Source organism: Oreochromis aureus, linkage group 23 (genome assembly GCF_013358895.1).
Source record: "Oreochromis aureus strain Israel breed Guangdong linkage group 23, ZZ_aureus, whole genome shotgun sequence".
In the NCBI taxonomy this organism is placed as follows: Eukaryota; Metazoa; Chordata; class Actinopteri; order Cichliformes; family Cichlidae; genus Oreochromis; species Oreochromis aureus.
Genome location: NC_052963.1, coordinates 41,960,539 through 41,988,476, shown reverse-complemented (window position 1 = coordinate 41,988,476; position 27,938 = coordinate 41,960,539). Strand labels below are relative to the sequence as shown.

Below are 27,938 nucleotides of genomic sequence, written 5' to 3'. Positions count from 1 at the left end.
AGCGTGGGGTTCTTTAGCTACCACTGACACATTAAGTGCCACTGGTGTTAACAATGCTGAACCATCCCCACAACAGATACCACAGCTATAGAGAAAATCACCTTTGCAGAAATGAGACGAACTGCAAATCCTCCCACCCAACTGCCTAACTGCCTAGTATTAAACATTACTTCTTAACCAGCTCATTGACCCTTCGGAGCTCTGCTGAGCTGTTCAGTTCTAATGCCGCTCATCTCCCTCTGGCTACACTGGCCCAGTGCACTACTAATGAGAAGAATTCACTCATTTGACTTGAAGGACAGAGTTGGGTTGGGAAGAGGACAGGAATGAGAGGAGGAATGGGATGAAATAAGGACAGGAATGACAAAAAAAGTAAGATTAGAAAAGAAATAGTCTAAAAGATTGGAGAGAGTTATTTGGAACTAAGGGGAAAAGGAAAGGAAGGAAGAGGGAACAGGAGTGGGAGATGAGCAGTAAGTTGGGTGAGATATCGAGCAGTGGTTGAATTACAGAGGTGATTATAGCGCTAATTACAACCTGAGCCGCTTCATTGATAAGGTCCCAGCCAACACCTGACAATTCTTACCGCTCTAGTCTGTTATGATGAAAATATTCAAAGCAGGATGTGTGTGTGTGTGTGTTTATTATGAATACAACCCACTAATGGCAATGCGACCTTTCTTTAAGTGCACTCTCCTTCATATCTATTATAGAAATAGTAGTCTACACTACATCTTAAAAAAAAGGAGAGAATTTTAGTATGAATTATTGATATGCATTGATCCTTTTTAAATTACATTAAAAGGGGATTTCTTTCTGATCTACAGTATTTAAATATGCACATGCATTATTTATTCTACGGCCAGGAAATTATAAAACCACACAAGTTAGCTGAGTGGCTGATTTTAAACTTTCCAGCTAGCTAACAGTTGGCTAGCTTAGCTAAAGCAGCTCTTAGGAGGAGGAAGAGGGAAAGAATTTTAGTCACTAGGTAAGCAATAAGTAACAACAGATTTTAGTGTCTGTCGTTGCTGAATTATCTATATGAAGAATTGGATGAATACGGCGTATTTATTGTTGAAGAAGAGTAAATGTGGAGATGAGCGCTGTCATGTGATGTGTGCAGAAGGAGAGGAGGACCCAATGTGCAGACTCTAGGAGGCGAAAAGTATATTCCAAAAACAGCTTTATTGCTGAGACCCAGTCTAACTAAACCGAAAATACAAACTAAACTGATAGGCAGGCTGGCAAACAGTGTAAAGTTAAGGACAAACATAAGAGTAGATCATGACACAGACCAAAGAAAACACATGGCTTAAATACACAGAGGGAGCAATCAGGGAATGGGAGACAGGAGGGAAACACAGCTGGGACAAATCAGGGCTAACGAGACAAGGGAAGCAAAACCAGATACATTAACATGAGACACGGACTTTCAAAGTAAAACAGGAAACATAACACAGAGACGCGGACTTGACAAGGGAATACAGCAGACAGGGGAGACAGAGCAACTATGGAACACAGACAGAAACAACACAGATGAGACTGAGAGAGAATGGACATGAACACATAACTGAGGCAACCAGAATACGGGAAGAGGCCATAACAAAACTAAGAAATAAACATCAGTACCTGATAAATAAAAACTAGCAGTATAAACAAACTAGACTACAAAACTAAGACACACAGAGACATAATGAAAACCACAAAATCAAAGAACCAACAAACACAAAACTCTGGGTCGATGACCCAGGTCTCCTAACAAGTGCATTGTTATAGCCCAGTCCAGTAATTTGTTGCTGAATTGTTCACACATTTGCAAAGGCACAGGTGTAAGTTAAGCCTGGATGAAGCCTAGATAGAACATGCAGGCTACACAGTTTAGTCTTGTTGCATAACTAACAGGACCTCTTTTTCCTCTCCACATTTTCTCTGATTGTTTTGGACTGCTCATTAGCACAGTTAAGTGCTTTTGTTGTCGAGTGTGGATGGATATTTGCCATTTACAACTTATCCACCTAGTTTTATCAACCAAAAGCACAGCCTGTCCTAAGGTTACGGATCTGTCCTTGACCACTCTGCCAAACAAATTAAATACCCTGTACAGCATTCCCATTTCTACCAATTCTAACACATAATAACCCATTTGGAGAGGGTGAATCTGAATGCTTTTCACAGTCCCTATTACTAAACGTCCTCATTTTAGAGAGTGCACTCAGCAATACGAATCAACCTGAAAGGGATTGAATTGTGGGACACCACTGTATTTTATGCTGCCAGTAAATATATCTATCTTGTTCATAACAATTTGCAGGTCTGTGTTTTGTAATCATAAAACGGATAAGTTTGGAAGAGATACGAGAGCCGTTCTTTTGAGAGCGCTGATTACAGCAGGCACCATCTGCGTGGAGCCCACAGCTGCCTGCCTCATCAGAATACCTAATATTCCAATGGAGGGGGCTCTAAGTACCTGGCAAAGCCAAGTAGATAGATAACAAAGAGCCTATTAAATAACGGACAAAGTGGCCTGTGAAGGTAGGGGTGGGGGATATGGGAGTGTGTGGTGGGAATTAGTCTTTTAGTTCCACACACACTCTGAGATGAGATAGCCCCGAGTTCTAATTAAAATTCTCATTCCCATCTAAGGTGGTAATTTTGATCTGAGAAAGAGAGGAAAGTTTGATGTCTTGCAGACAACCTGCTTCTGTTCCTTCTCTTGCTGTTCCTCTCTTCCCCGTATTTCTCTTTTCCGTAGTCTTGATCAAAATCAATGTTATCTGCCCAACCTGGTAATTCTATCGTGCCCTTGCTAACCCTCAAAGTCATGTTGGAGCGATCTAATTTACAAAAAAAAAATAAAAAAATCAATTCTTCAGAGTAATATTCACATTTAAAAATGTGGAGGCGAGGAAGATCTGCAGACAGCTGCCAAAATGCCAGTTTAAGTTATTTAACAAATCCTGTGATGCATCTTGCACGGTTATGGTAAGTTACAAAACAATTAGGAAATTTCAGTCACAAACTCATTTTGTTATTCTTGAGTTTGGAGATAAATTAATCAAAAGAAACTCGCGACTCTGTCGACAGTGAATTTATGGTCTGACAGGAATTTGTCAATGCTAATGCTTCTCGGTTTTATCAGTAGACGTCTGGTGTAAAGATAAATCAGTTTTCATTAATCAGTGATTATTTTCGAAAGAAATATGGCAAAATCTGACAATTAATGATTTAAATAAAAAAGCAATTATTAGCTGCAGGTAACAAAAGCATATCATACCTGAACACAACTTACTGTAATCCTGGGTGGAGCCAGCTGACATACAATTATTGCCCCACCGATCAGACACAGATCAGTGCAGCAGTGAATTACCTGCACACTACAGCTACTTGCTATTCAGTTATTTTTATAAGAATAACACTAGAATCTTTAAATAATCGCCCCAAAAATCATATTTTTTTAAACTAGAGTGGTTATTTAATATTCTCACAATTAAAAAAATAAATAAATATCATTCTGCATACGTGAATCTTCATTTGTATTATTATGTTACATCTTTGATAGAAGTGGGCTTCCTCTAAAGGAGTCTGGGCCCAGCCTAAGGCATGGACTAACTGCTCTTTCACACTCAAACGAGCCAATTGACCTGGTTCAGACATCTAAATGTGATGCCTCCAGGACGCCTCATACCTGACCTGTTTTGAGCTTTTCTAAATGCAGAGAGACCCTGGGACAGGACCAGGAGGTGATAGAGAAATTATGTTTCTTGGTTAGCCTGGGAAGGTGTCCCCCAGAAGAGCAGGTGGCAGTCGTAGGGGGAAGTAGAGTCTGGGCAGCTTTGAGCCAGATGAGCAGGAAAAAGTTAATAAATGGATGAATGGGCCTGATTTGAATTTGGCCAGTTTTCCCTTAAAACTGTGACCTCGTGAACCTCTGGACAGCTTCCCATTCTCACTGCTTGCATACATTTCATTATGGACCATTTAGATCACTTTGAAACTTTAGTGTGAAACTGAACCAGCATTTATGTGAGGGGGTTCAAATGCAGCATATCAGTGCAGGAGCATAACCAGGAGCAGGCTTGTCTTTTTTGGCCAAAACATAACCTTTGCTCATTTTCCTATACACTACATGCCCACTGTGCATCCTGCAACTTTATCCATTCCCCTAACGTGAAACACAAGTTGGAAGATTTCTGCTTAGACTTAGTAAAGAAGTCCAAGTATTTATGATGGGACTTCCACTGGGTGATCTAAAAATAACAGGTGCACTAAGAGACTACCTATCAATGGTGACTTGACAAATTCAAATAACATATGAGTTTTGATTTTTATGTGCTGAAACATTAGTTCATGCACTTCTTACTTCCAGGCTGGACTACTGTAATTAATTATTATCAGGATGTTCTAAAATTCCCTGAAAAGCCTTCAGCTGATCCAAAATGCTGCAGCAAGAGTCCTGACAGGGGCTAGAAAGAGAGAGCATATTTCTCCTGTATTGGCTTCCCTTCATTGGCTTCCTGTTAAATCCAGAATTGAATTCAAAATCCTGCTCCTCACATACAAGGTCTTAAATAATCAGGCCCCATCTTATCTTAATGACCTTGTAGTACCATATCACCCTATTAGAGCACTTCGCTCTCGCTCTGCAGTCTTACTTGTTGTTCCTAGAGTATTTAAAAGTAGAATGGGAGGCAGAGCCTTCAGTTTTCAGGCCCCTCTTCTGTGGAACCAGCTTCCAGTTTGGATTCAGGAGACAGACACTATCTCTACTTTCAAGATTAGGCTTCAAACTTTCCTTTTTGCTAAAGCATATAGTTAGGGCTGGACCAGGTGACCCTGAGTCCTCCCTTAGTTATGCTGCAATAGGTGTAGGCTGCCGGGGGATTCCCATGATGCATTGAGTTTTTCTTTCCAGTCACCTTTCTCACTCAGTATGTGTTAATAGTAGTGCTGTCAGCGTTAATCTCGTTAAAATGACGTTAACGCCATAACGGCATTAACGCGGCAAATCTCCGTTAGCGAGTTATCGCGGATCCCCCCCATGTGTGGGGCTGGACGGGGCTAACGCGTTAACGAGCTAACCGCGCTAACGCGTTGACGCCGTCCAGCCCCACGCACGGGGCAATCGGCGATAGATAGAGATTTGCCGCATTAATGCCTTTATGGCGTTAATGTCATTTTAACGAGATTAACGCTGACAGCACTAGTTAATAATAATAATTAACTTGTTATTAATTTCTTCCTCTCTTCCACAGCATGTCTTTTATCCTGTCTTCCTTTTCTCACCCTAAATGGTCGCAGCAGATGGCCCCGCCCCTCCCTGAGCCTGGTTCTGCTGGAGGTTTCTTCCTGTTAAAAGGGAGTTTTTCCTTCCCACTGTCGCCAAAGTGCTTGTTCATAGGGGGTCATATGATTGTTGGGTTTTTTCTCTGTATGTATTATTGTAGGGTCTACCTTACAATATAAAGCGCCTTGAGGCGACTGTTGTTGTGATTTGGTGCTGTATAAATAAAATTGAACTGAATTGCTCAAAGTTTCCAGTCCACCGATTTAAGGTTAGATCACAGACAGACAGACGGATGCTCACGCGTGATTTCAGATAGTAACTTGTTTGGTTACTTGTGTTTACTGAAGTACAATCATTTTTTTCCTCCACAATCTAATAGTCACTCTGAGCCTTTCCTCTTGCTTTTCCCCTTTCCTCTGTCCTTTTTTTCCAGCTCATTACTGAAGGAGGCAAGACAATGGATCACTGTGACAACGCCAAAGTTATCATCACCTTGCTTGATTATACTTCTTTGGCGCTTTTTTTCTCTCTCCCCTGCGCACATTACGAACACACACCTACGAAAATACAGAGAGACACACACACACAGACACACAGAACATTTTCTCAGATGAGCAGGCTGCCGGGGGTAGTGTTAGGGGGCTAACTGAATAGCCATCACTCTGATAGAGCGCCTTCATTGAGGCTGTAAAATTAAACAGCCAATTTCACCTGGTAATTGGATAGTGAAATATTTGTGGTCAAACTCCCAACCATGAGACAGTAGCAGGGAAGAGAGTGAAAACAGGGCAGATCATCACATTTAACCGTCACAATGGTGAAAAATCTGCCAACCTTATATGACACCATACATAGCTAGCGTCCACATGTAAATGAACTTGCTTTCCGAATGAGAACATGGAGAATTTGCTCACATTAAACAGCAACAGCTTAAGACACGGTTGGACGGGCGATGGTGTTGGTATTCACAGTAGCGGGAGTTAAATGATAAATTTCTCAGGGTCAGACATTAAGAATTCTTTCTGTTAGTCTCTTCCAAGCACCTTAAATTGCCATAAATATACTCTAATTAACAAGCTGAAGCTCCTGTGAAGTCTTTCAACCCGCTCACACTTATTGCAAAAATAGCATTTACAGTACAGTGTAGTTTTTCTTAATTACCAGCATATGAAAGCGGGAATAAGGGGGCTATACCAGCAGATGGTAATACCTCAGGGGTTGAGCTTCTTCTTTCTCGACATACTGTGTTTGCCAATATAAACTGCGGAGACGCCACCCTTGGGTGATATGAACTCTCCGTCAAGGAGTGAGTGCCTTTGCTAGGATCAAACACTCAAATGAGCCGTGATGATGAGCCTGGTGATACATGTTGCTGTCTCCGAGCTTCGGCCACAGAGGGCTTTCTGCACCAGCCCATCCCTCCTTCTCCTCACATTCGTTGCCCTTAACCTCGGGCTTCAATGTTTGAACTTACTTCAGAAGACTTTTACATTTTTTTATTAAAGATTTTCAGTGGACCACATGCTACTAGGTTAATTGGTACTTTTATATTTTTGACTGATGTGCTGGGGGTCTGTTGTAATGTCTGGTTGTGGAAAAGCGTCTTCATGTGGAAAAAACCCCAGCAGCAGTTATATAAATAAAGTTCTTCACTCTTGTGGCTGCGTGAATTATGACTGTTGTCTCTGAAAAACAATGTGAGTACTGCTATTAGCTGCAAAAGCTTTTAGGGATGAGGACTGAGTGGATAGTTAGCTGAAACTGTGTGACTTTGATATGCTTGTTTGTTTCCAGCTTCCTGCCAACATCAAAACATCAAAAATGCTTCTTATCACACTGACCTTTTGTCGAGTCGTTTCTTTAACTCAGACCCCAACCCTTTCACAGCTAAACATGTTTCTTTTAATGTCTAAATGCAATCCAAACCCTAATATACACTCGCTGGGCACTTTATTAGGTATACCTCAGCAGTACTTTTTCCTTTAGAACTGCCTTAATTCGTCAGGGCACATATTCAACAAGGTGCTGGAAAAATTGCTCAGAGATTTTGGTCCGTATTGATGTGACAGCATCACACAGCTGCTGCAGATTTGTCATTTCAGAAAACCAGTTTGAAATGACTTGAGCTTTGTGACACTGAGTGTTATCCTGCTGGTAGCAGCCATCAGAAGATGGGCACACTGTGGTCATAAAAGGATGGACTGTGGCATTTAAACGATGCTCATTTGGCAGTAAGAAGCCCAAAGTGTGCAAAGAAACCAGCCTGAACTCTTCACAGAAGGCAGGATGAATTCATGCTTTCAAGTTATGTCCACTAAATTCTGACTTTACCATCTGAATGTTGCAGCAAACATTGAGACTCATCAAAACAAGCAACATTTTCTGGTTTTCTATTGTCTAATTTTGGTGAATCCGTGGAAAGTATAGCCTCAATGCCTGTTGTTAGCTGCCAGGAGTGGCACCTGTCACCGGTCTTCTGCTGCGTAATTCATCTGCTTGAAGGTTATACATGTGGTGGATTCAGAGATGCTCTTCTGCATACCTCTATAGTAACATATGGCTATTTGTTTTACTCTTGCTTTCCTGTCACCTTGAAGCAGTCTCGCTATTCTCCTCTGATCTCTGGCATCAACACTGGCATATCCACTGCTCAGAAAACCCCTACTTAGTGGATATTTCCTGTTTTGTAGACCATTCTCTGTAAACCCCAAATATAGTTGTGTGAGAAAATCTAAGTATATCAGCAGATTCTGAATACAGACCAGCTCGTCTGGCACCAACAACCACGCCCAATGTTCAAAGTCATTTACATCGTCTTTCTTCCTCACTCTGATCCTCAGTTTGGACTTCAGCAGCTCGTCTTGACCACGCCTACATTTTTTTTAGTTGCTGCCACATGATTCGCTGATTTGTGTTATTATTAAGAGGTACTTAATAATCTATGCTAGTGCTAAGAGATCAGGCAACACTGAGTTATTGCTAATATTTATACAGTCTGCACAACTACAGCTATCCAGTGGCATAGCATTAATTCAGCCGAGGAGCAAGGCACAGGTATTGGTCGATCAGATTTATTCATAAATTTCCACTCATGCCAATCACCTCCTTACATAAGTGAAAAGTTATGTTTCTCCGATGATGCTGGAGAACTAGTTTTAAAAGCAAAGTTAAATACATGTAGGTAAAGGCAAGAGAGATAAAGATACTTCTTTCGGTGTTGTAGTTCTCGTTCAGTCCACTGAAACATGCACGCAGTAAACACTAAGCACTATGGGAAAACCACCAGACAATAACAATTCAGGCTGCTTAACTTGCACATCAGCAGTCTAGTCAGCCAGCCAGCCAAGCAGTCAGTGTCAGAGATGAGACAAGGCCATAATCCAATTCTGGTTTTTACACGGCGTCATGCCTTTACCTTTGACAGCGTGATTGATGTGTATGTAAATGTGTTTTGAGGAGGGCTGTGAGCAGCTAGTTAAAGCAGACATTTAGGGCTGCTCTGTCAAAGATGAATGGAGGGAGGAAGAGAGAGAAGAAGAAGAAGGAATCCAAAATAAAGACAACTATTGATCCATGAATGAAAGAAGATGGACATTGAAGGAGCCCCAGACAAGGCGTTATGTACCTCTTGAACGTCACTCTGCATTCATGGGGAGGCCACTTGACAGCTCCACAATAGCGTACTATTGGGAATCTCTATCAAACACACACCAAGCAGAAAAAAAACGGTACTCCTTTTAAGGTGTCCTCTATTGTCCTCTCCCAGCCTGGTCCTTCTTTTTCCGTAACCATTCTGAAAGTCAATAGAGAAAAACAACTCAACCCTGAGGTCAATACACTAAATAGATAGCAGATTTCTCTCAAGACCAGTGAGTGTGTCTGCCCGGTGTACAAGTGTAGGTCTTGATGTGAAAGCGTGAGTTCCTGTGAGCACGGCTGTGCGTGCGCGCATGCTTTCTTTTGCCGTGCTCTCACACGTCCCTGCGAGACTGTCATGTGGGTACTAAAGTTTAGCAACTTTACCGGAACAATAGGTGACAGGAGCCTCAAATCTGCCCGCTCGTTTCCACAGCAACCAAGCACAGAAGAGGGAAAAGGGTGGGGGTGCGAGGAAGGGGGAAACGAGTCTTCTCTCCATCACTCATGCACACATCCGCTGCTATTTGACGCCATCAGTCACCATAGTCAAGTCTTTCCCTTGAAACTTAGCATGCAGGGAGAAATCTGTGTAACTGGCACCGGTAATCTGTCTGGATATATTGTCAATCTATTATCCAAAGCAGCGTGTTGAATGCATTCATTTTCTGTCCTTCGTGATGGACAACTGGGCTGAGGAAAACTTCAAACGATGAGACGGAAACGATAGATTATGTTGATACAAACACGTCATTCTGGCTACCACTAACTTTTTAAGTGAAAAGGAACGAGCAACTGTGACGCTAATTTAATCAGATCAATTTAGACGAAACTGATTTGATTAGGTGGAAGTGACACTGAGCCATATTAGCAGCAGGTTGTAACGGGACAAAGCTACATAAGAAAGGGAAATAATAAGCAAAATTATGGAGTGTAATTAAACTGACAAAACACTTTTATATTAATGAAAAGTTTGCAAAACTGAGCATATGCATAATGCACCGAGCTGAAGAAAACACCACTGGGAACTTCACTTGACTTATTGATTCTTTTGGGACTAATGAACAGCGCCTCAATGGTATCAGTGGGATACAGTTCATTCCTTTTGACACAATTAGCATTTAATCAATATCATTACTAATGTAGTGGAATTAGTTTCTCGAGTATTCTTTCACTATGACTTGTTTTGGCTTGTCTGCCTGCCGCTCCACCGACATAACAAGCTGAAAGTATGTGTAAGTGTTGCTTACTCATTAAAGCACAGTAACATTTTTTTTTCATTAGAGAGATGGGTCCTTTCAAGCTCTGTCTTCCACAAAAGAATTGAAAAGGCAAACTTGAAAAGAGAAGGCACACGTATATGACATGTCTCAAAAGTATGAAGCAAACAAATGGAAAATGAAGACATTTTTCTTTGAGACTATTGTTGATTTTCTTCCCCCCTCCTTGCTATCAATACGAACTCCTGTATAGAAATGGAGAAATGGATTGATGGGAAACAGAATACTCATTTCCCATAAAATGTTTCCACAGACATCAGATGGCATCAAACAATGAGACAGAAAAAACGAGAGAAGGAAGGAGGGAGAATTTTTGTGAGAGTGGGTGCAAGAGAAAAAAGAGACCCTGCATAACTCCTCCATGCCCCCTTGTGCCCCATAGACCCAGCACCCTGCTCTCCTGTGACTCTGATGAAAAGGAGGCTGCAATCCCTTTCAATTTGGCCAGTGAGCCCCAGTCCTGTTAAAGGCAATCGACTGGCTGAACAGAGGCACTATATCATAATATGCAGGTGCAGAGGAGCCCGGCAGAAGAGAGAGGGGACACATGGCACCTTAGGAGAGAGAAAGGGACTCTGGCATCCATCTCTCTTGCACTTAGGCTGACACTCAACCGTGGGGGAGAAATACACACACACACACACAGGCTGTGGCCATGCTGCAGTGGGAGAGCAAAAACACGAGAGGCGAGAGAGAATAGACAAGTGGAGGAAAAATGGGACCTATCACTTCCTTCATTTTTTCCTCCTTCTCACTTCAGGTTAAAAAAAAAGGACAGTCTGAAAGAGAAAAGAAAATGTATTTTGTGGCGAGTGGTATGGCGAAGAAGAGGGGAAGGAAAAGGACCTGTCTGGAATGAGAGCAAGGTGTTTGTTTGTGGTGACTAAATGCCTCTGCAGGAGCGGGGGAGGCCAGTGGCTTGGCTAGAGCTGTTTGTTATCGGGGGTCTCCAGGCCCCCCGGGTGTGCCGAGCTGCTGGCCCAAGTGAGAGGGGCTGAGCCTGGGGGAGGGTGAAGAGCCAGAGCCCTTGCCCGGGGATAGATGAGAGGCCAATGGGCTGGAGAGGGTTTCACATTCCACATGAAAAATCTGATTTGTCCTAAAAATATTCAGCGTATTGACATTCGCTGCCATTTCCTGCCTGGAGTGTAATTAAACGTCTAGTACCCAAGTGCTGTAACCAAGCCGTGTAGCCAATATACTTAACTGCATCTAAATGTTGACTCTTCCAGGCTCCATAGAGTACATCACTGAGTGCTGTACACGGAGATTGAGGACTTGTGGTACACACTTGACTTGTAAGAACATAAAGCATTCATACCCTTTCATCCACTTGAGGGCCTGTGCTGTACGAACGCTGGGGAAATTGAAGCTGAGAGCTTATAGTACAGGCTTAGGTCAACAGTTTGATAATATGTGACATCTGATCTGCTTCATACAGAATTCTTAACAGCCACACAGTGTTGAATTATGAGGTCTATAACTGGAGGCAAGGATAAAACCCCAGAAAGTCTGCAATCGTGTAGTTTAACCATGACCTGTCAGTTATGCTCGGCTTTGGCTCCAGCTTATCACTAAACACTGAATCATCCGAGTCTAAGACTTAAAAATAACCTAATACAGCAAAAATACTAACTAGCATGGATGCAACAGATTGTGGGCTACAGTATTTTGCAGAAATTCATTCTTTGAAGTTTTAATAATGGTGAAAATCAAGTAGGTGTTTTCAACAATGATTAGGCTCCAAAGCATGAGAATCACAGTGCCATCACAAAATGCTGCATATTCATTCAGCATATACTGGCAACATCATAAACAATAAAAATGAACAGGAACACGCTTTAAATCACTTTCATTTGTTGAATCCAATTTGGATTCCACTGACTCTGCCAACATTAAAAAGCAAAAAGATGAAATAAAAGTTTGCCACAGCCTCTTCACCACCTGCTGCTGTTTAATTACCAACAAACAGAGATTCAACATCATACCTTCCACCTCACATGCTGCCTACACTACACTTAAATTGTTTGAACAGTTCTGTTTGCCCTTGCTGCTATTAGACAAACAGCACACGAGGAAGTCCAAATGGATCACAGTGCAGAATGCTGAAAGATAACGCACACAGAAGTTACGTATCTGCGTCGAAACGCGAATGGGGACCCTGGCCACTTTTCTATAAACGTCAGGGAGTTTATTATATTCAAATCTTGTACGTATGAACTATATGGAGTCACATTAAGCGATACTAATGCCACCACTCTCATACATAGGAAACAACATAAGAAATGAATTCCCCAGGAACACACAGTACTGTGAAAGCCACCCTCAGTTGTTTATATTTGCTGGGGATATTGGAAAAAGCTGCAAATATAAATGGAAATACAGTATATCAGGCAAAAACAGAGTTCGCACAATCCTAAGGAGGTTGAAAGTCAAAATTAATTCTTCAAGTCTCTAAGGCAGGGGTCTCGAACTCCAGTCCTCGAGGGCCGGTGTCCTGAAACTTTTCCATGTGTCCCTGCTGCAACATACCTGAATACAATTAGTAGGTCATTAGGTGGCAATTCAGCCATTTGATTTATGTTATGGCGTGAGTGAATGAACATGGTGCAATAAATGTACTTTTAGAAGTACATTGTTCCAAACACTTACATTTACTTAAATTTAGTTGAGTAGGGTTGGGGGTTGCCACTTCAGCATGCAGTCAGGTTCTATACTCTTGCTAATGACCTACTAATTTTATTCAGGTGTGTTGCACCAGCGACACATGGAAAAGTTTCAGGACACCGGCCCTCAAGGACTGGAGTTCAAGACTCCTGCTCTACGGTAAGTTTTAGGTAGTGGACAGGAATCACACACTTTCCAGGTGCTATTACATAGTGGATCAAAATCTGACAGATCTGACACTTGATAATTACACCAATTCTGACAAGATCCCGAACACCACAACACTGGGTTTTCTAATGGCTGCAGACACTCACTGTTGTACTTCTCTCCTGACCACCTCTGTAAATATTGAAGATAATCTGAGTCAAAATTTTCAGATCCATCCTGAAGACCTGTTCCCACTGATTTGTGTAATTTGCCACAGCTCAGCCTTTTGTCTGCCTTCCTTAAGAATGGCTTCTTGACAGCCACCCTTCAACTGAGATCATTTCTGATGACACTTGGCCAACAGTAGATTATCCACTGAAGGGTCTGATGCAGCTCTCGTGTCCTGCATCAGGTCTTTGCTGGATTTTTTATTTTATTTTATTTATATTTAAAGAAAATCACATTGACAGATACTGTTGCAGGTAGTTGTTTTAGGCCTCCAATATTTTCTTTTCTCCTCCATTTGTCCAGTATTGTCAAGTTTTTAAGGACACACTGCACATCATGCTTTTTTTGGTCAACGACTCTTTGGGAATCACCTGTTGATGCAAAATCATATTTCATGCCTGTCAAACTGTGTTATATTTGACATTTTAGTAGAGTCAACAAAAAATGGGAACAAACTATGCATTTTGTGACAGACTGCTAGTAACAAAGTGCCTAAAAATACAATTTAAAACTAGTTTGTTGCTAAAAGTTGCACAGTATTCATATTCATCCATCACATTGTAGTGAGAAAATTCTGACATGTGGCAAATATCGAGCCTGCACAGTAGTATTTCCATCGCTGTTTTGAATGACTGAAAACTTTCACTTTAACAGGCAGATGAAGCCCAAAATCTCACATATCCAAAAAGGTCTTAGATGTGAAAGGTAAACCAGCCCTACTTATAATCCACACCCAATTTCCTCACCACGGATGCTCCTTTTTTCTTGGAGGCTATTGTCTGTTATCCATTTATTTCCTGCTGCTTATCCAATTTAGGGTCACGAGGGACCCAGCAAACATACGGCTAACATAGGGATAGGAACACCCTGGATAGGTCGTCAGGCTGTCCCAGGGCTAGTCAGACCATGCAAACTTTACACAGAAAGGCCTCGGCCAAATGGTAAATGGACTGGTTCTTATATAGCGCTTTTCTACTCTTTCTGAGCACTCAAAGCGCTTTATACAACTAATTCATTCACCCAATCACACCCATTCACACAAGCACTTTTTTCTGAACTTATAAGTGCTCAGTATCTACCATTCATACACATTCACACTCCGATGAACGCATCGGAGAGCAACTTGGGGTTAGTATCTTGCCCAAGGATATTTGGCATGCAGACAGGAGCAGCCTGGGATCGAACCACCAACCTTCTGGTGAGTAGCTGACCTGCTCTGCCATGAACCCAGGACGAAGGTGCCACTATATGCAAATAAATATCTGTTCCTAATCCAATATCCAGGATATTCATCGCTGTTAAACTTGACCTAGCTGGACTGCATTCCCTTACATTATACCACATCCATTTTTTATGCCTGATGTAAGTGTAATTCAATACTAAAAATTGAATCTATCTTCATAGAATAAGCTCCCCATTTTCCAATGTTGGTATTAAATCAGTGCACACATTCACATATTTACATTAATATGATTTTTTTTTTGTTGCTGTAATTGTTCACAATGTCCGTCCTGGCTGCGACAAAATCCCTTCCTGAAGCGATTTCAATGTAAATGACAGGAGACATAATCCACAGCGCTCATGCAAAGATAATTTTCCAAAGTTCAGCAAAAAGGTAATATGAAGCTTCAGCAGTCTGAGTAAGCCAAACCAAGTGGATATCTTCCAGTTTTAAAGCCTTTGTAGAGTGAATTTCCTTGTTCATGCCACATCTCAGCAAGTAAACCCTGCTTGCACTGAAAAGAACGACGGTTTCAGTACGCCGTCGCTTTAAGACGGCATCTCTACACAATTAATTTGGCCATTGAATCAGCTGATTCAATTAGTGACTCATACCTGCCAGGCAAGGCAAACACAAAACCATGCATGCATCTGCGTACATGCTTGCATGCACACACACACACACACACAGAAGGACATATATGAACGGGCCAAACTTTATTCCTAGCAAGCAACTTTTGACAAGTTCGCTTCCACATCCTGGAGTTGTATTCAGACGTGCAAGAAGCGAGTGCTGGAGAGCAGTCATGTAGAAAGAGAATGCTGTTACTGGAGTTATTAACAGGCTCCTGTGTTTCCCCCCTCTCAGCTGAGCTATTCAGAGCATGGCGTTCCTCATCTGCCACAAACACATGCCGACAGACAGACGCAGCAGACGGACACACCGTGCAGCCCCTCGCGCTGTGCAGTAATATGTTTTTTGCCCATTTACAACAAATTAAGTTTCCCTCAAAGTGAATTTCAAGCTTGGCTGCCTTTGGAGGGCGAGCAACTCTCTTTTCATTAATTTTCATTCTTTCCCTCGAACAAATGATCTACTGTACAGCCCGCTCGGCGTTACTCTCCTCTCCCTGTCTTTTTTTGTTCTCTTGTTTTCTCCCCTCTTTACCTTCCTTTTCCTGCTTGCTGGTGAATTTGGGCAATGGAAAGCAATTACACTGTCAGAAAGGTGTATTCTGATTTATTAAAAACCTTGAATGCTATCTGTTTTGTTCCTCTTTGTGTCCCCTCTGGGGAACTGAGTCCTGACACCCAAATGAGACAGAGTGAGCGCTCGCTGCTCAACGCTCCATCCTGAGAGTCATCTAGAAAGCGACGGAGTAAATATCCATTGGCAGAGGAGGACAGATAGATGGCTGTAACGCAGCTGAGAGGATGGGAATAGATTTGCCTGTGAAGCCCAAGAAATGGGAGACGTGAAAAGACGAAGAGAAGGAGAGAGACTGCTACGATGGATCGCTTTAAAAATTTGTTGTCTTTAATTTCACGAACAGCATTCTCCTTTTCAGTGCACCGCACGCCCATAGACATCACCCCTTTGAGAGAACCTCTCATTAGCCTAATTCCTATTTATGCAAAAGCAAAGGAGACTAGAGAAAGAGGGTGAGAGAACAGAGAAAGAGAGACAGAGGCCTAAGCCATTAAGGTGTGAATAAGTTCCAATTTCCAAAATAAATATTATCTCTGTCTGGGTAACCCGAAATCTGTGTGCTTTTGTGCCAGCTTTATAATAAGGATCAACAAGGGGTCAGCATTGCGTGAACATCACACATCCAACTCGCAAAGCTTCACCTGTGACACTTTAATCTATTTATCGCTCCTATTTTGCCCACACACAGTGCTGCTGGACTGTGTTAAACTGTAAAGTTAAACACAGCGCACACACAGACGCCCTCGCTTTCACAGCAGGCTACACATTAACAGCCGTGCCTCGTGCGCTCCCCCCACCCTCCCCGCGGTCCTCGGCACCTCTCCCTCATTACTGCGTTCTTGATCACCAGAGAGATGGAAGAGATGCAAGGGTGGAGATGCGTAATAAAGCATCTAGTATCCTGGGGGAACCATTGGTTGAAGATATGAGGCCATACAGCACTATAACATAAGGACATAGATCATAAACCTGCTTATCTTCTGCTCCCTCTGGATCGGCCTCCTTAGTCAAGCATCCGAGGCTAAAGGACAGCCACGGCTTAAGCTTTTTTCTCAGATTCTTGCGCCAGCCTACATGATATTCAGAAGCGTCTCATATATTAAGGGTCACTCGCTAATGAAGCAAAATAGAAAAGCAGAATAAAAACAAGAGCCGTTGCCAAGAAACCCACAACGATACGACGACGACCTTTCCATCTTTGAGGAATTTCCCTACAGTTGTGATGCCGGGCCGCTGTAGGCAGTGATTAACATATTATTAGACGATAAAGAGTCTAGCTCTTTCATCCAGATATCTAATAGCTGCTGCCAGGAGAAAACGGAAAACTTCCCGAGGCCAACGAAGAACGATTTATGACAAATGCAAAAACAAGGAAAAGAAATGGCAAAGAGGTAACGCGAGGACCTGTAAAGTTAACGACAAGGAAAGAAAAAAGAAAAACAAAAGAGAGACTTCATCAGAACTTAGTGGAGGAAGAAAAAAGTATAGGGAAAATTAAATTTCCACCCGCTGATATAAGTGTACGCCTCGTCCTTTGCGTTTGCATTTTCCTCTTTAAAATACATTTTTCTCCTGTTTGATGTTAAGGCCACAGCTAATGCATTCATGAACAGTCTGCCACTATAGGGAAAAAAGTCTGTTATCTTGTGCTGTTTACCTCTCAGCTTGGGGAAAAGCAGTTTACTTACTCGAGTGGCGCCAGCTTGCTTGACTGGTGAAGTGCTCGTGTCTGTTTTGAATATATGCTAACCACAAATGTTTTTTTGGGGGAAATAAGGCTAATACTTCTGATTGCCTCTCGACCCATCTGTCTGACTTGTAGGTACAGTAATGAGAAGGGAAAAATAACGACAGCGTAATGAATGCGGCAGAATGTGTCGCTGGCATACTAATATATGGTCAAATCTATTTGTGTCATAATGGCTTTCAAACAAAGACAGTCTGGACTTTCACCACTGAAACTGCATCACCTCACCACATCATGCTGATGAAGTCCTGATTGGCTATTCAGGGGCTGGCCTTTGAACGAGACAGTCACTTGTTTGAGGGCTCTCTTCATTACAAACCAATCACAGAGCCATTCACAGAATAGCTCCAGTGTCAAGAACTCAGATATCAGAGTCTGCTTTCACAGAAAGTTGGCATTAATTAGTTACTGTAATTAAAACTGGCACTCTGTCACAATGGATGCTGTTCTATTAGTTGATGACAATGTATGATGTGTGGAAAAAGCCTCGCTGGAAAGATATGAACGCCAATCACTATGTTCAGTAGTGAAGACACAAGTGCAGCTCCTGCTGTGTCTGATGGCTCAGTTACTACTCATAATATATCTTTATTATTGTTTTCTAATAGAGATTCTGCAGGTTTAAAACAGGAGGTCGAGATCACTTGTGAAATACGCAACGTAATTATGAAATGTCCATGTAATAAGAGCTCTTATCAGCACAGTGGCAGTCTATGATGCCAAGCCCGCGGTTTGCTTCCTGTGTTTCCATCAGTTTGCCTAACCCGGCTCCTCCGGTGTGGCTGCTGACCTTCTCCTCTCTCCACGGCTGGAGTGGCTATTGATTGGATCTTGGCACACGGTGTACAAACACAGAGATAAGGAGAGGGAGAGGGAGGCAGCCAGGCAGATATAGCTGCACTGCCCACTCCACTCCACTCCCCTCCTCGTGCTCCAGATGCGGGGGGGGGGGGAGCTCTTTGAGACTCCACTCCCACCGAGCAGACACCCAGACATGGTACCTGAACACTGATAGCAGACAGGATTAGGTCTAAAATTCAATCACAACAGTCTAAGTAATGTTAAGTCACTGCAGCTGACCACAGCTTTTCATCAACACAGCACAGGTGATCAATCATAATCTCGCTTTGATTTGTGAGATTTAAAAAAGAAAAATGGAACTGAGTGGATGTGACATCTCTGGACTGTGATTCTGAGATCAATAGTTTCACTTGATGTGGGTATGTGAGCTGAATCACAGTGTAACAGTGAGCAAGGACAGGCCTGGTAAGTTGCACGGAAGCTTTATGTTGGTCAGCGGCCTCTTCTCCCCCTCCCACCCCGAGGTTGCTCTTTTACACTTTCTTCCCATCTGGTCTACAGGCAGAGGCTGTGCTGTGTCAGAGGTGACGAACAGTGTCATAGCTCTGCCCTCCCAACACAAGAAAAACCTGAAAACGCTACCTCTGCAACTCCTGGGCAGACACCGCTTACTGATGAGATAAGAAGAAAAACACCCAAGGTGGGCAAATAAGGTGCCATCAATTCAGGATGGCTGGGGGACACCTGACGATGGTAAAAAAATGAGGAGATGGTTGCATCTTTTCAAAGAGGCTTTTTAGTAGAAGGTCAATAGCATGTTGTCTCTTCCTCTGTGTCTCCGTGGACATGGATGCCTCAGGGGGAGAAAGAGAGAGAGAGTTTTACTCACATGCTGTCAGGACGGTCGACAAAAGGAAAAGCTCAGACAGACAAGAACCAGAGGAGCAGATGCAGGGCCGTGAGCCCGACAGAGAAGCAACGGGAAGAATCCAAAACCTTCTCCTCTGGGGAGTAAAATAAATTCTTCTGGTATTTGTCTTTGTGTGTGTGTTTTTATGGATGTCTGTGTAGAGGCTTTAAAGGGCATGAGTGTTGAACAAATGCTGGGAAATTCACTTTGAGCAAATAATCAATGAATCAGTTTATACACACAAACCTACATGCTTGATATATACCGCTCTCAAACAATTAGAATCTCATCAAAAAGTTAATTATACATAAAGCGGAATATTGCACTTGTGGTTTTCGTTTTGATGCTTCGGGGACACAAAATGACTTACAATACAGAAACGTTGTTAATTTGCGTACTGAATTTGTCTGGGGCGATAAATTACTGAGTGAATGCAGTGCACTGTAGCAGGCTTGTCATACAGGTAAGACGTTTTGATAGCATTCGTTAGCTTGTCTGTGAAGGTTCTCAGTCATCCAGGTCATCGTAGACTAAAGAGCTTGGAAAGAAAAACGTCTGGACTTCTTTGAGTTGCTTGAAGACGTTTCACCTCTCATCCGAGAAGCTTCTTCAGTTCTAAGGGTCAATTGGTGGGGAGTCCCAGATTTAAACCCAGTGGGAGGACAAAGGACCCCCTGATGATCCTCTACCTAATCACTTAGAACTGAAGAAGCTTCTTGGATGAGAGGTGAAACGTCTTCAAGCAACTCAAAGAAGTCCAGACGCTTTTCTTTCCAAGCTCCTTAGTATTCGTTAGCTTGCCTCTATTTTTGGGTCAGTTGTCTCTCGTCTCCCTCTCGACCGGTGGTTCAGGTCAGGCGAGTTGGCGGAAGGAACATAGTCAGCAAACTATTTGGTCCAAGTTTTGGCACTGTGGGCAGGCACTAAGTCCTGCTGGAAAAAGAAATGAGCATCTCCATAAAGCTTTGGATTTGGAATTGATAAAATAGAGAGGATCAGCCGCTGCCAACAGCAGCAAATGACATGGCACTCTGCATCATCACAGGCTGTGGAAACGTCACACTGGACTTCAAACACCTTGGATTCTGTGCCTCTCCATTCTTCCTCCAGACTCTAGGACTTTCGAATGAAATGCAAATTTTACTTTTAACTAGAAGGCTGAGCATCAGCCCGGTGCTTTTTCTCCTTAGTCCGGGTAAGATACCTCTGGCATTGTCTCTTGTTCAGGAATGTCTTGAAATTATTCCCTTTCCTGAAGACGTCTATGCGCAGTGGACCAACACCAGGCTCAGACCAATCCTTATGAGGCTCTCAGAACTTCTTAGCCTGACTTTTCTTAACAATCCTGTCTTCAAGGCAGCTTGCTTGTGGACAAATTTCCCTTCCAGGTAACATTACACCAATATATATAACTGATATTAAATAACCTAAAAGAAATTTTTAACAAAAATACAAAACATGCTTGGAAATAGCAGTTTGATATTTTGGGAACATAGTGATAGACTTTCCTGCTGAGAGATGAAAAGATTAAGACCAATCTGATATCTGTACATTAAATATTCAATTCAGTTTGATTTACGTAGCACCAAATCACATCAAGGTGTGCTGTGTTGTTAATACAGTATGTTGTATAAAGCCTTTGCTTAGCCTAGCTGCTTTACATGGATTTAAGTATAACACTATTTCTTGTCTAGCACTCATTTTCTGGAGTCTCCATTGTTTGCTTGGTCCCAATAAACAATTACGAACCATAAGATTGTTGCTTTTACACTTAGGTGTTAAACAAATTTAACAAAGATCCAATTGTGAGCTTTCATTTGCTTGTAAAGGATTTTATGTCCTCCCATTTTCAGTTTTTAAGCAAAGCTAAGCTAACCAAGCTCTGGCCTTTAGAGACCCATTTTTACAAACACTGCAGCCCCAAACCTCAGGCTTTGTGGGGATCATGCGAGAACATAAATGTCCAATGTGGCTGGACATTAAATGGTCTGTAACCAGCCAGCTTCCTACTACTGTGTGACTGTAGATAACAGAGACATCCTTTGTTATTTACACACAGTTTTTTCTTTGCAGTGCTTGCAGCTGTTAAGAGGTGAGGACAAAATGTCCATGATCCAATGCATCGGTGGACATCAAACAGATGTCCACTGCTGTGTGCAACATGTGAGAAGGGACATCTCTCGTAATCTCATGTAATCTCTTGTAGAGATTACGTGAGAAGAGAAGAGTCAGAAGACAGAAATCATGCTAAATCTATAATAAAGTAGTAGCCAAAATAAAAGCTTGAACGTGTTGCGTATTTGTTGCTCGGGGTTTTTTTAGTACAGTTTGAAGTCAGAGTTATTTTCTGATTGCTTCCAGCTGTTGAGGTGATACAATACTTTAATCTATGTGTGAGGAAATGAAAGCATACATGATCAGAAGCTGAGAAATGAACACATTTATCAGTATTTCTTAGATGGAAAAAAACAGGATTGAACAGCTTTGCTAATATGTAAGCTAAGGTAGGAAGGAAGCACAAACACGCTTGCAAATAAAATAAAACAAAGCTGTATTATATTTTATTACAATGTAACTAAAGAAATGTAGTAAATATCTACCATTTAAAGTCGATTAGGGAGACTTTAAGGGATTTTCCAGACTCTCATGTTAAGATAATAACTGTTCGCTTTCTCTTTTGCTTTTAATGATGATAAAAAGAAACAAGATGATGGGATTGTTTTCATCATGCCAGGTGATGTGCAGTAAAGAAGTTTCTCGCGGGAGGTGCAGGGAGTTTCCATTCACTATTATATGCAGTAAGGAAAGTTAGGTGAATCCCAGCATTACTGTAAGGTCTTAATTAGCAGGCGAAAAACTAGGTGAAAGTGAAAATAATTCAGAACTGAGTATCTCAAAGTTATATTCAAATCCTCCAGGCTTGCCCTTTTCATTCATCCCAGAGATGCTACATCTCTCTTTCAGTCTCTGTCCCTCTATTTCAATCTCTCGCTTTCTCTCTTAATTAAATTGTCTTTTCCAGTGCACCTCAACTGGAATACATTCTGTCTGGTTCAATGTAATTTACACATTAAATTCAAATCACTCTGCTTTAGTGAAACCTGATTTGGGTTAAAAAAAAAAGAACAACCTGTCTTATAAATCAGTAAACACTCAATAATGAAAAGAGCTGCAGGTAAAAAAGAAAAAGAAAGAAGACAACTACAATTTTTCTGTTTTTTCGGTACAGTATCTGACGCTCCCAGTGCCGGCTGGATGGCAGAGATTTTATTCAGAGGAATACATTACAGAAAACAAATTAGTCAGCAAGATAGAAGAATGCCAGTGCAAATGGCCCTGGCTCTTATTTCCATCCTTATGAGATAACTGTACCCATTAGAAGGTTAAAGCTATTGTGGTGTCCCTGCCGTTTCCATAGACTCTGCCTTGGAAATTACAGCAATCCGTCTTTAAACTTTGATGCAGCCAGAAAGCTCTCCTCATCCCTCCTCATCCCTTTCTCCCTGACCTGTATGTGTGGAGTAGCATATGTGTCTGTGAGAGAGAAGGGCAGGTCGCGGCAGGAGAAAAAGGGGTATGAGAGGGCGGGGCTAGGCTGTCTGCCACCCAGGACCGGAGAACATAAAGAGAAAAATATGGTCATAAAACGTCTCTATGACTATGAATACTAATACTGATCCTGTGAGCCAAATCTACCACGCCTGTCCTCTTTCTGTTCCCTTCAGTTTTGCTCGCAGAACAAGTGGCTTAAAAATGAAGCAAAAACAGTGAAGCGCACAGGCTGAACTGTATAACTTAGTAATTACACAGTGTTACACACAACACAAGGATAGTATAGACAGAGAGAGAAGAGTAGACCTGGAGGGACACGCTAACCCTCAATATCCTGGTTTTCCTGGCGTTTTATCCTACATCAGTGTTTCCTCGTGTAGATGTTTAATAGGCTGTCTTTTGAAAACCGATTACAGTTGCAAAATTTGTAAATGTTTGACGGTAAACAAAGCAGCTGCTCCTCCTACAGCCAAACACTATTCCTAAAAATTGATTTCTTGTCACAGAGGACAAAGACTGTCATTATTTCAAACCACATTTATTAATATGTTTATGCAACTTATGTTTTTTTACTTTCTATTATAACTATATTCTTTTATATCCCAGAATTCCTTTTTTTTCTTCGGAAAATGGGATTCGGTCCTTCCCATGAATCTAAATTATTTATACACATTACGCACAATCAGTTCACAGCAGAGGACACATCCAGTGTTACCACTGGTTTGGGTTGCCCTCATTGCTTTTCATGACGTAGAGCCAAACTCAGCATGCCCGTTACACAATAAAAGTGTTAAACTGGTGAACCAGTAGACTCGTTTTACTTTGAAGAAGCTAGAGAAAAAGCAAACCATTTAACAAAGAGGTTTAAAGACCAGTTTAAGTTTCTGTCACGAGGCTATCGGACAACATTAGAAGTCAGAGTTTGTTACCATCTGTGAAAACCATCAAGGTACTGCACTCTTTTTGTCATTAGAAAAGTGTTGCGTACACTCTGAGGCTGCAGATTAAGAGCTGTGAGTTTTGCACACTGTGAAAAAAAAGTACACGCCAAGATTCAGGAGACTGCAAAACCACTTTTAGCAACAATAAACTGAATTCATCGTTTTCAGTATGACTTTATCAGTCTCGCACATCGTTGTGAGGGAATTTTAGCCCACTCTTCTTTACAGCGTTGCTTGAGTTCATTGAGGTGGACCAGCACAGCTTTTCATTTCAGTTTGAGCTCTGGACTTTGGACCGTTGCAGCACCGTGATTCTTTTCTTTTTCAGCCATTCGTGTTGTAGATTTTGCTGCTGGGATCTTTGTTCCTGTTGGATAACCCAATTATGACCAAACTTTAGGTGTTGGAGAGGTGGCCTCACATTAGAAGAAGATTTCATGGTCGAATCAATGACTCCAATGTGTCCAGGTTCTGTGGCAGCACAACAACCCATCCACCACCGTGTGACACTTGGTGTGAGGTGTTTTGTGTTTGGTTTTCATCCAACGCAGCCAGGTATTTCCACCTTTGTTTACGTGCCTGTCCAAGATTTGTGGCGTTCCTTTTAGAGAGAAAAGGTATTCTCCGGGCTGCTACTTACCCTCTAAATTCATACGGAAACAGTAAGTTTTCAAAGGACTGCATAGAAAAATGTTCTTATATACATGACTACTTGTACACCTTCCATGTCAGTTGATGCTTGGATTACTTTAGGCACCTAAAGTACTTGTTTATGGTGGAAAGACTCCAGTTTGGGGGATAATATACTTTTTCCAAACAATGAAAAACGTCCTTATATTTAGACATGACAGTAATGGGCTATAAACATGGGTCTCCATTTAGAGCTGCAATCACAAGGTGTTGTGTGGTGATTCGAGCGTACCACCTTGTGATACCCTGACCCAAACCGACCAAAGAGATACTGACGACGCAGAGTGAAGCATCTACGTGCAAGAAAGTAACAATGCAAGAAAACACAGACATACGAGGAGGGTTATGTGACATGGGAAAGAAATGCAAAGATCACAGCAGCGAACTGCAGGGACTCCGTGTTAACACAATGTTAACTGTGCGTCTATTTAATTGTGTTTTATTTAGAAAAAGTTTTGTGTTGTGTAAACAACACTAGTATAAATATAGGATAAGTAGAACAGCTGCTTTGCTAACTTGTATTATGTAATGACAGGCTAATTAGCTAAATGTTGACGCTGATGCTAGTCAGCCATATGCAGTTATAAATGCTTGATTAAACCGTGCCAGTCTGTTAAAAAGAAACCCAATAGATTTATGTCGTCTATTTTAGAATCATCATGACTCGATCATTAATCATATCCTGAAACGACGGCCCAAAAAGCGTCTCACTATTTCACACTATTGCTGACAGTCGTACATCAAAGCTGCGAGTTTCTCTTTGACATCAGTGAAAGTTTTTACACCAAACAACCTCACGAAGTCAACGCTGCAATAACACAGAAGGATCTTACCACAAATGTTACCATAATCAGCATATGAAACACCCAGTTTTACACTGTTATCATCATTGTAGGTCAAGAGATCTTTAGTTTATAGGGATATTACTCCTGCTTTTTTTTTTTTTTTTTTTTACCATACTATCAGCTGTTTCATGCCATGGTTTCTAATTTTCAGAGTCCTTTCTGCATTTCATGGTCAGGTGCTCCTTATAAATACCTGTACTTTCATAGTAACCCCTTGCAGCAAGCTTTCCCTGACAAATGTTGGAGGACAGAAGAAAAAGTCGTAATCTCTCAAGCATTTCTAATGAGTTTTTCTCCTACAATTATTTGATAAGAGCAGACAAGACTTGAGGCAGCGTGTATGATACACTAGCTGCTACTGCTGAGGTGAGAGCACTGCTGATTACACACACAGCCATTTACACACACACACTCACACACACACCCAGAGGCTTACAGTCTGTCATCTCAGAGTGCAACAATCCTAATAATAACACAAGAGGCTGAAGTTATGACCGGCAGGCACACCCGAGTTACCAATCTGGACCTCCTTAATCTGAACACACATAAAAAATATGCCTTATAACCCTTCCTTCTCTAATTTTCACCACTACTCGACTTCTCTGCTCGAGCCATAACCACAAGCACCCCTCACACACTTTGTCCTCCAGCTGCTCACGGCACTTTCCACCTCCCAACTCTTACCACACTGAGTCCCAGTTGTTCCCTCTGCAGGTAAGGCAGGTTCCTGCGCTCCAAGGTGGCCAGGTAATGCTGCAGTCTCGAGTAGGTGTAGGGGTAGCAGTAGGCAAACTGATACACGTCGTCCTCTCGGTCAAAGCAAAAGGCAAAAGACATGACATAGTTGCGTCGGTGGTCAGGGCAGCGGTAGTAGTACACATTTTTGGCAGGAAGCCTTTGCCTGCAACGACAAAAGATAAACCCAATGCAGAGAAATCAGAAAGGTCATTTACAGTGCTGATTTCCTGTTTTATGAATGTTTGTCACACTTAAATGTTTCAGATCACATAGATAACACAAGTAAACAAAAACTGCCCTTTCTAAATGAAGGTGTGTTTTATTGTGAGAAAGTGATTCCCCCCCTAAACCGAATCACTGAGGGTCTACACTTAACAGCAACAGCTGCGATCAAGCATTTGCGATAACTGGCAATAAGTCTTTTACGGCATTGTGGAGGAATTTTGGCCCACTCATCTTTGCAGAATTGTTGTAATTCAGCCACATTGGAGGGTTTTCGAGTATTTACAGCATTTTTAAGGTCATGCCACAGCATCTCAATCAGATTTAGGTCAGGACTTTGACTAGGCCACACTTTCTTAAGCCATTCAAAGGTGAACTTGCAGGTGTGTTTTGGATCATTGTCCTGCTGCAGAACCCAAGTGCGCCTCAGCTTGAGATCATGAACAGATGGGCGAACATCTCCTTCAGGATGTTTTGGTAGACGGCAGAATTCATGGTTCCATTTACCACAGCAAGTCTTCCATGTCCCAAGGCAGCAAAACAGCCCCAGACCATCAAACTACCACCACCATATTTTTCAGTGCAGTTCTTTAATGTTGTTCTGGGCTCTTTTGTGAAGTCTTGGAGGAGTCGTCTCGTCGATGTGTTCCTGGAGTAATTTTGGTCGGCCGGCCACTCCTGGGAAGGTTCGCCACTGCTCCAAGTTTTCTCCATTAGTGGAAAATGGCTTTTATTTCTTGATTTAACAGGTCTGCCAGTAATCCAGTGCCAGTGCGTTCAGAGAAACGTTTTTCCAAGAAAGGTGGTTAATCACAGTTAATTCATGACTTAACACAGGACGAAGTAGGTCTGGAAAACTTTTCTTTCTTAATCAATGAAATCATAATTTAAAAAATGAATTTTGTATTTAGTCAGGTTATCTTTGACTAACATTAAAATTTGTTGGACGATTTGACACACGTAAGCGTGACAAATATGCTAAACACTAGGAAATCAGGAAGGGAGTAAATACTTTTTTACACCACTGACAGGTTTTCAATCTGAGGTGCTGAAGGTTTAAGACAAGCAAAAATATGAGGAGCACTGAGACCAAAGCACTTTTCCAAGAAAAAGGAGACATGTATAGTAAAGGATACAGAGCACTTAGAAATCATAATGCAGAAATTGCATCAACGTGCCATCGTGCCTTCTTCCAGAGAAGTTCAACTGGTAAGGAGGAACACAACTGAAGGAATGAGGAGGATATCATCTGGTAATTATCTGCTTGGAAATGCATTACCTTTCTGTTTTGTTTATGGCAAACTCTAGAATTTTATAATATACAGTAATGTGCAAAAGTTGTATCTTTATATTTTTCTAAGAAAATAGGAAATAGGTGCAACAATTTATTGAAACGTACATCATACATGCGAGCATATAGGACAGAAACAGAGTCTGAGATGGTTCAGTGGTGTGTTTTTCTATCCAGGTATGCTTTTACTGCACTGGCAGTGTCTTTGGAGTAGGTATTGTGCTGAAAAATGAAGCCGTTGCCAATCAGACTCTTTCCAGATGTCATTGCACGGTGGATCAAAATATGACGGTACTTTTCTTGATTTCTTTTTCTATTTGCTGGGTTTCTTTCCTATTTCTGTGACTTTCAGACCCTTTTTATCTGCTGTGGATGGTTTTTTAGGCCTGCAACGTTGTCTTTTGTTCCCCACTTGTCAATTTTCCTCAAATATTTAAGAACACACAGCACATATAAAGACACGGGAGTGGCAAGACTTTTGCATGATACTGTATAATTGAAGCTACAAAATTAAGAGCCAACAGT

At 41.8% G+C, this 27,938-nt stretch overlaps 1 protein-coding gene across 1 annotated transcript in view; it reads right to left on the bottom strand.

The window, feature by feature from the left end:
• LOC116315026 (BEN domain-containing protein 5-like) overlaps positions 1-27,938 on the bottom strand; it is a 349,188-nt gene that overhangs the window by 148,008 nt on the left and 173,242 nt on the right. The window contains exon 5 of the mRNA XM_039607494.1: positions 25,847-26,063. Coding sequence (XP_039463428.1) covers positions 25,847-26,063 — 217 coding nt within the window. The remainder of the gene's footprint in view (positions 1-25,846; positions 26,064-27,938) is intronic.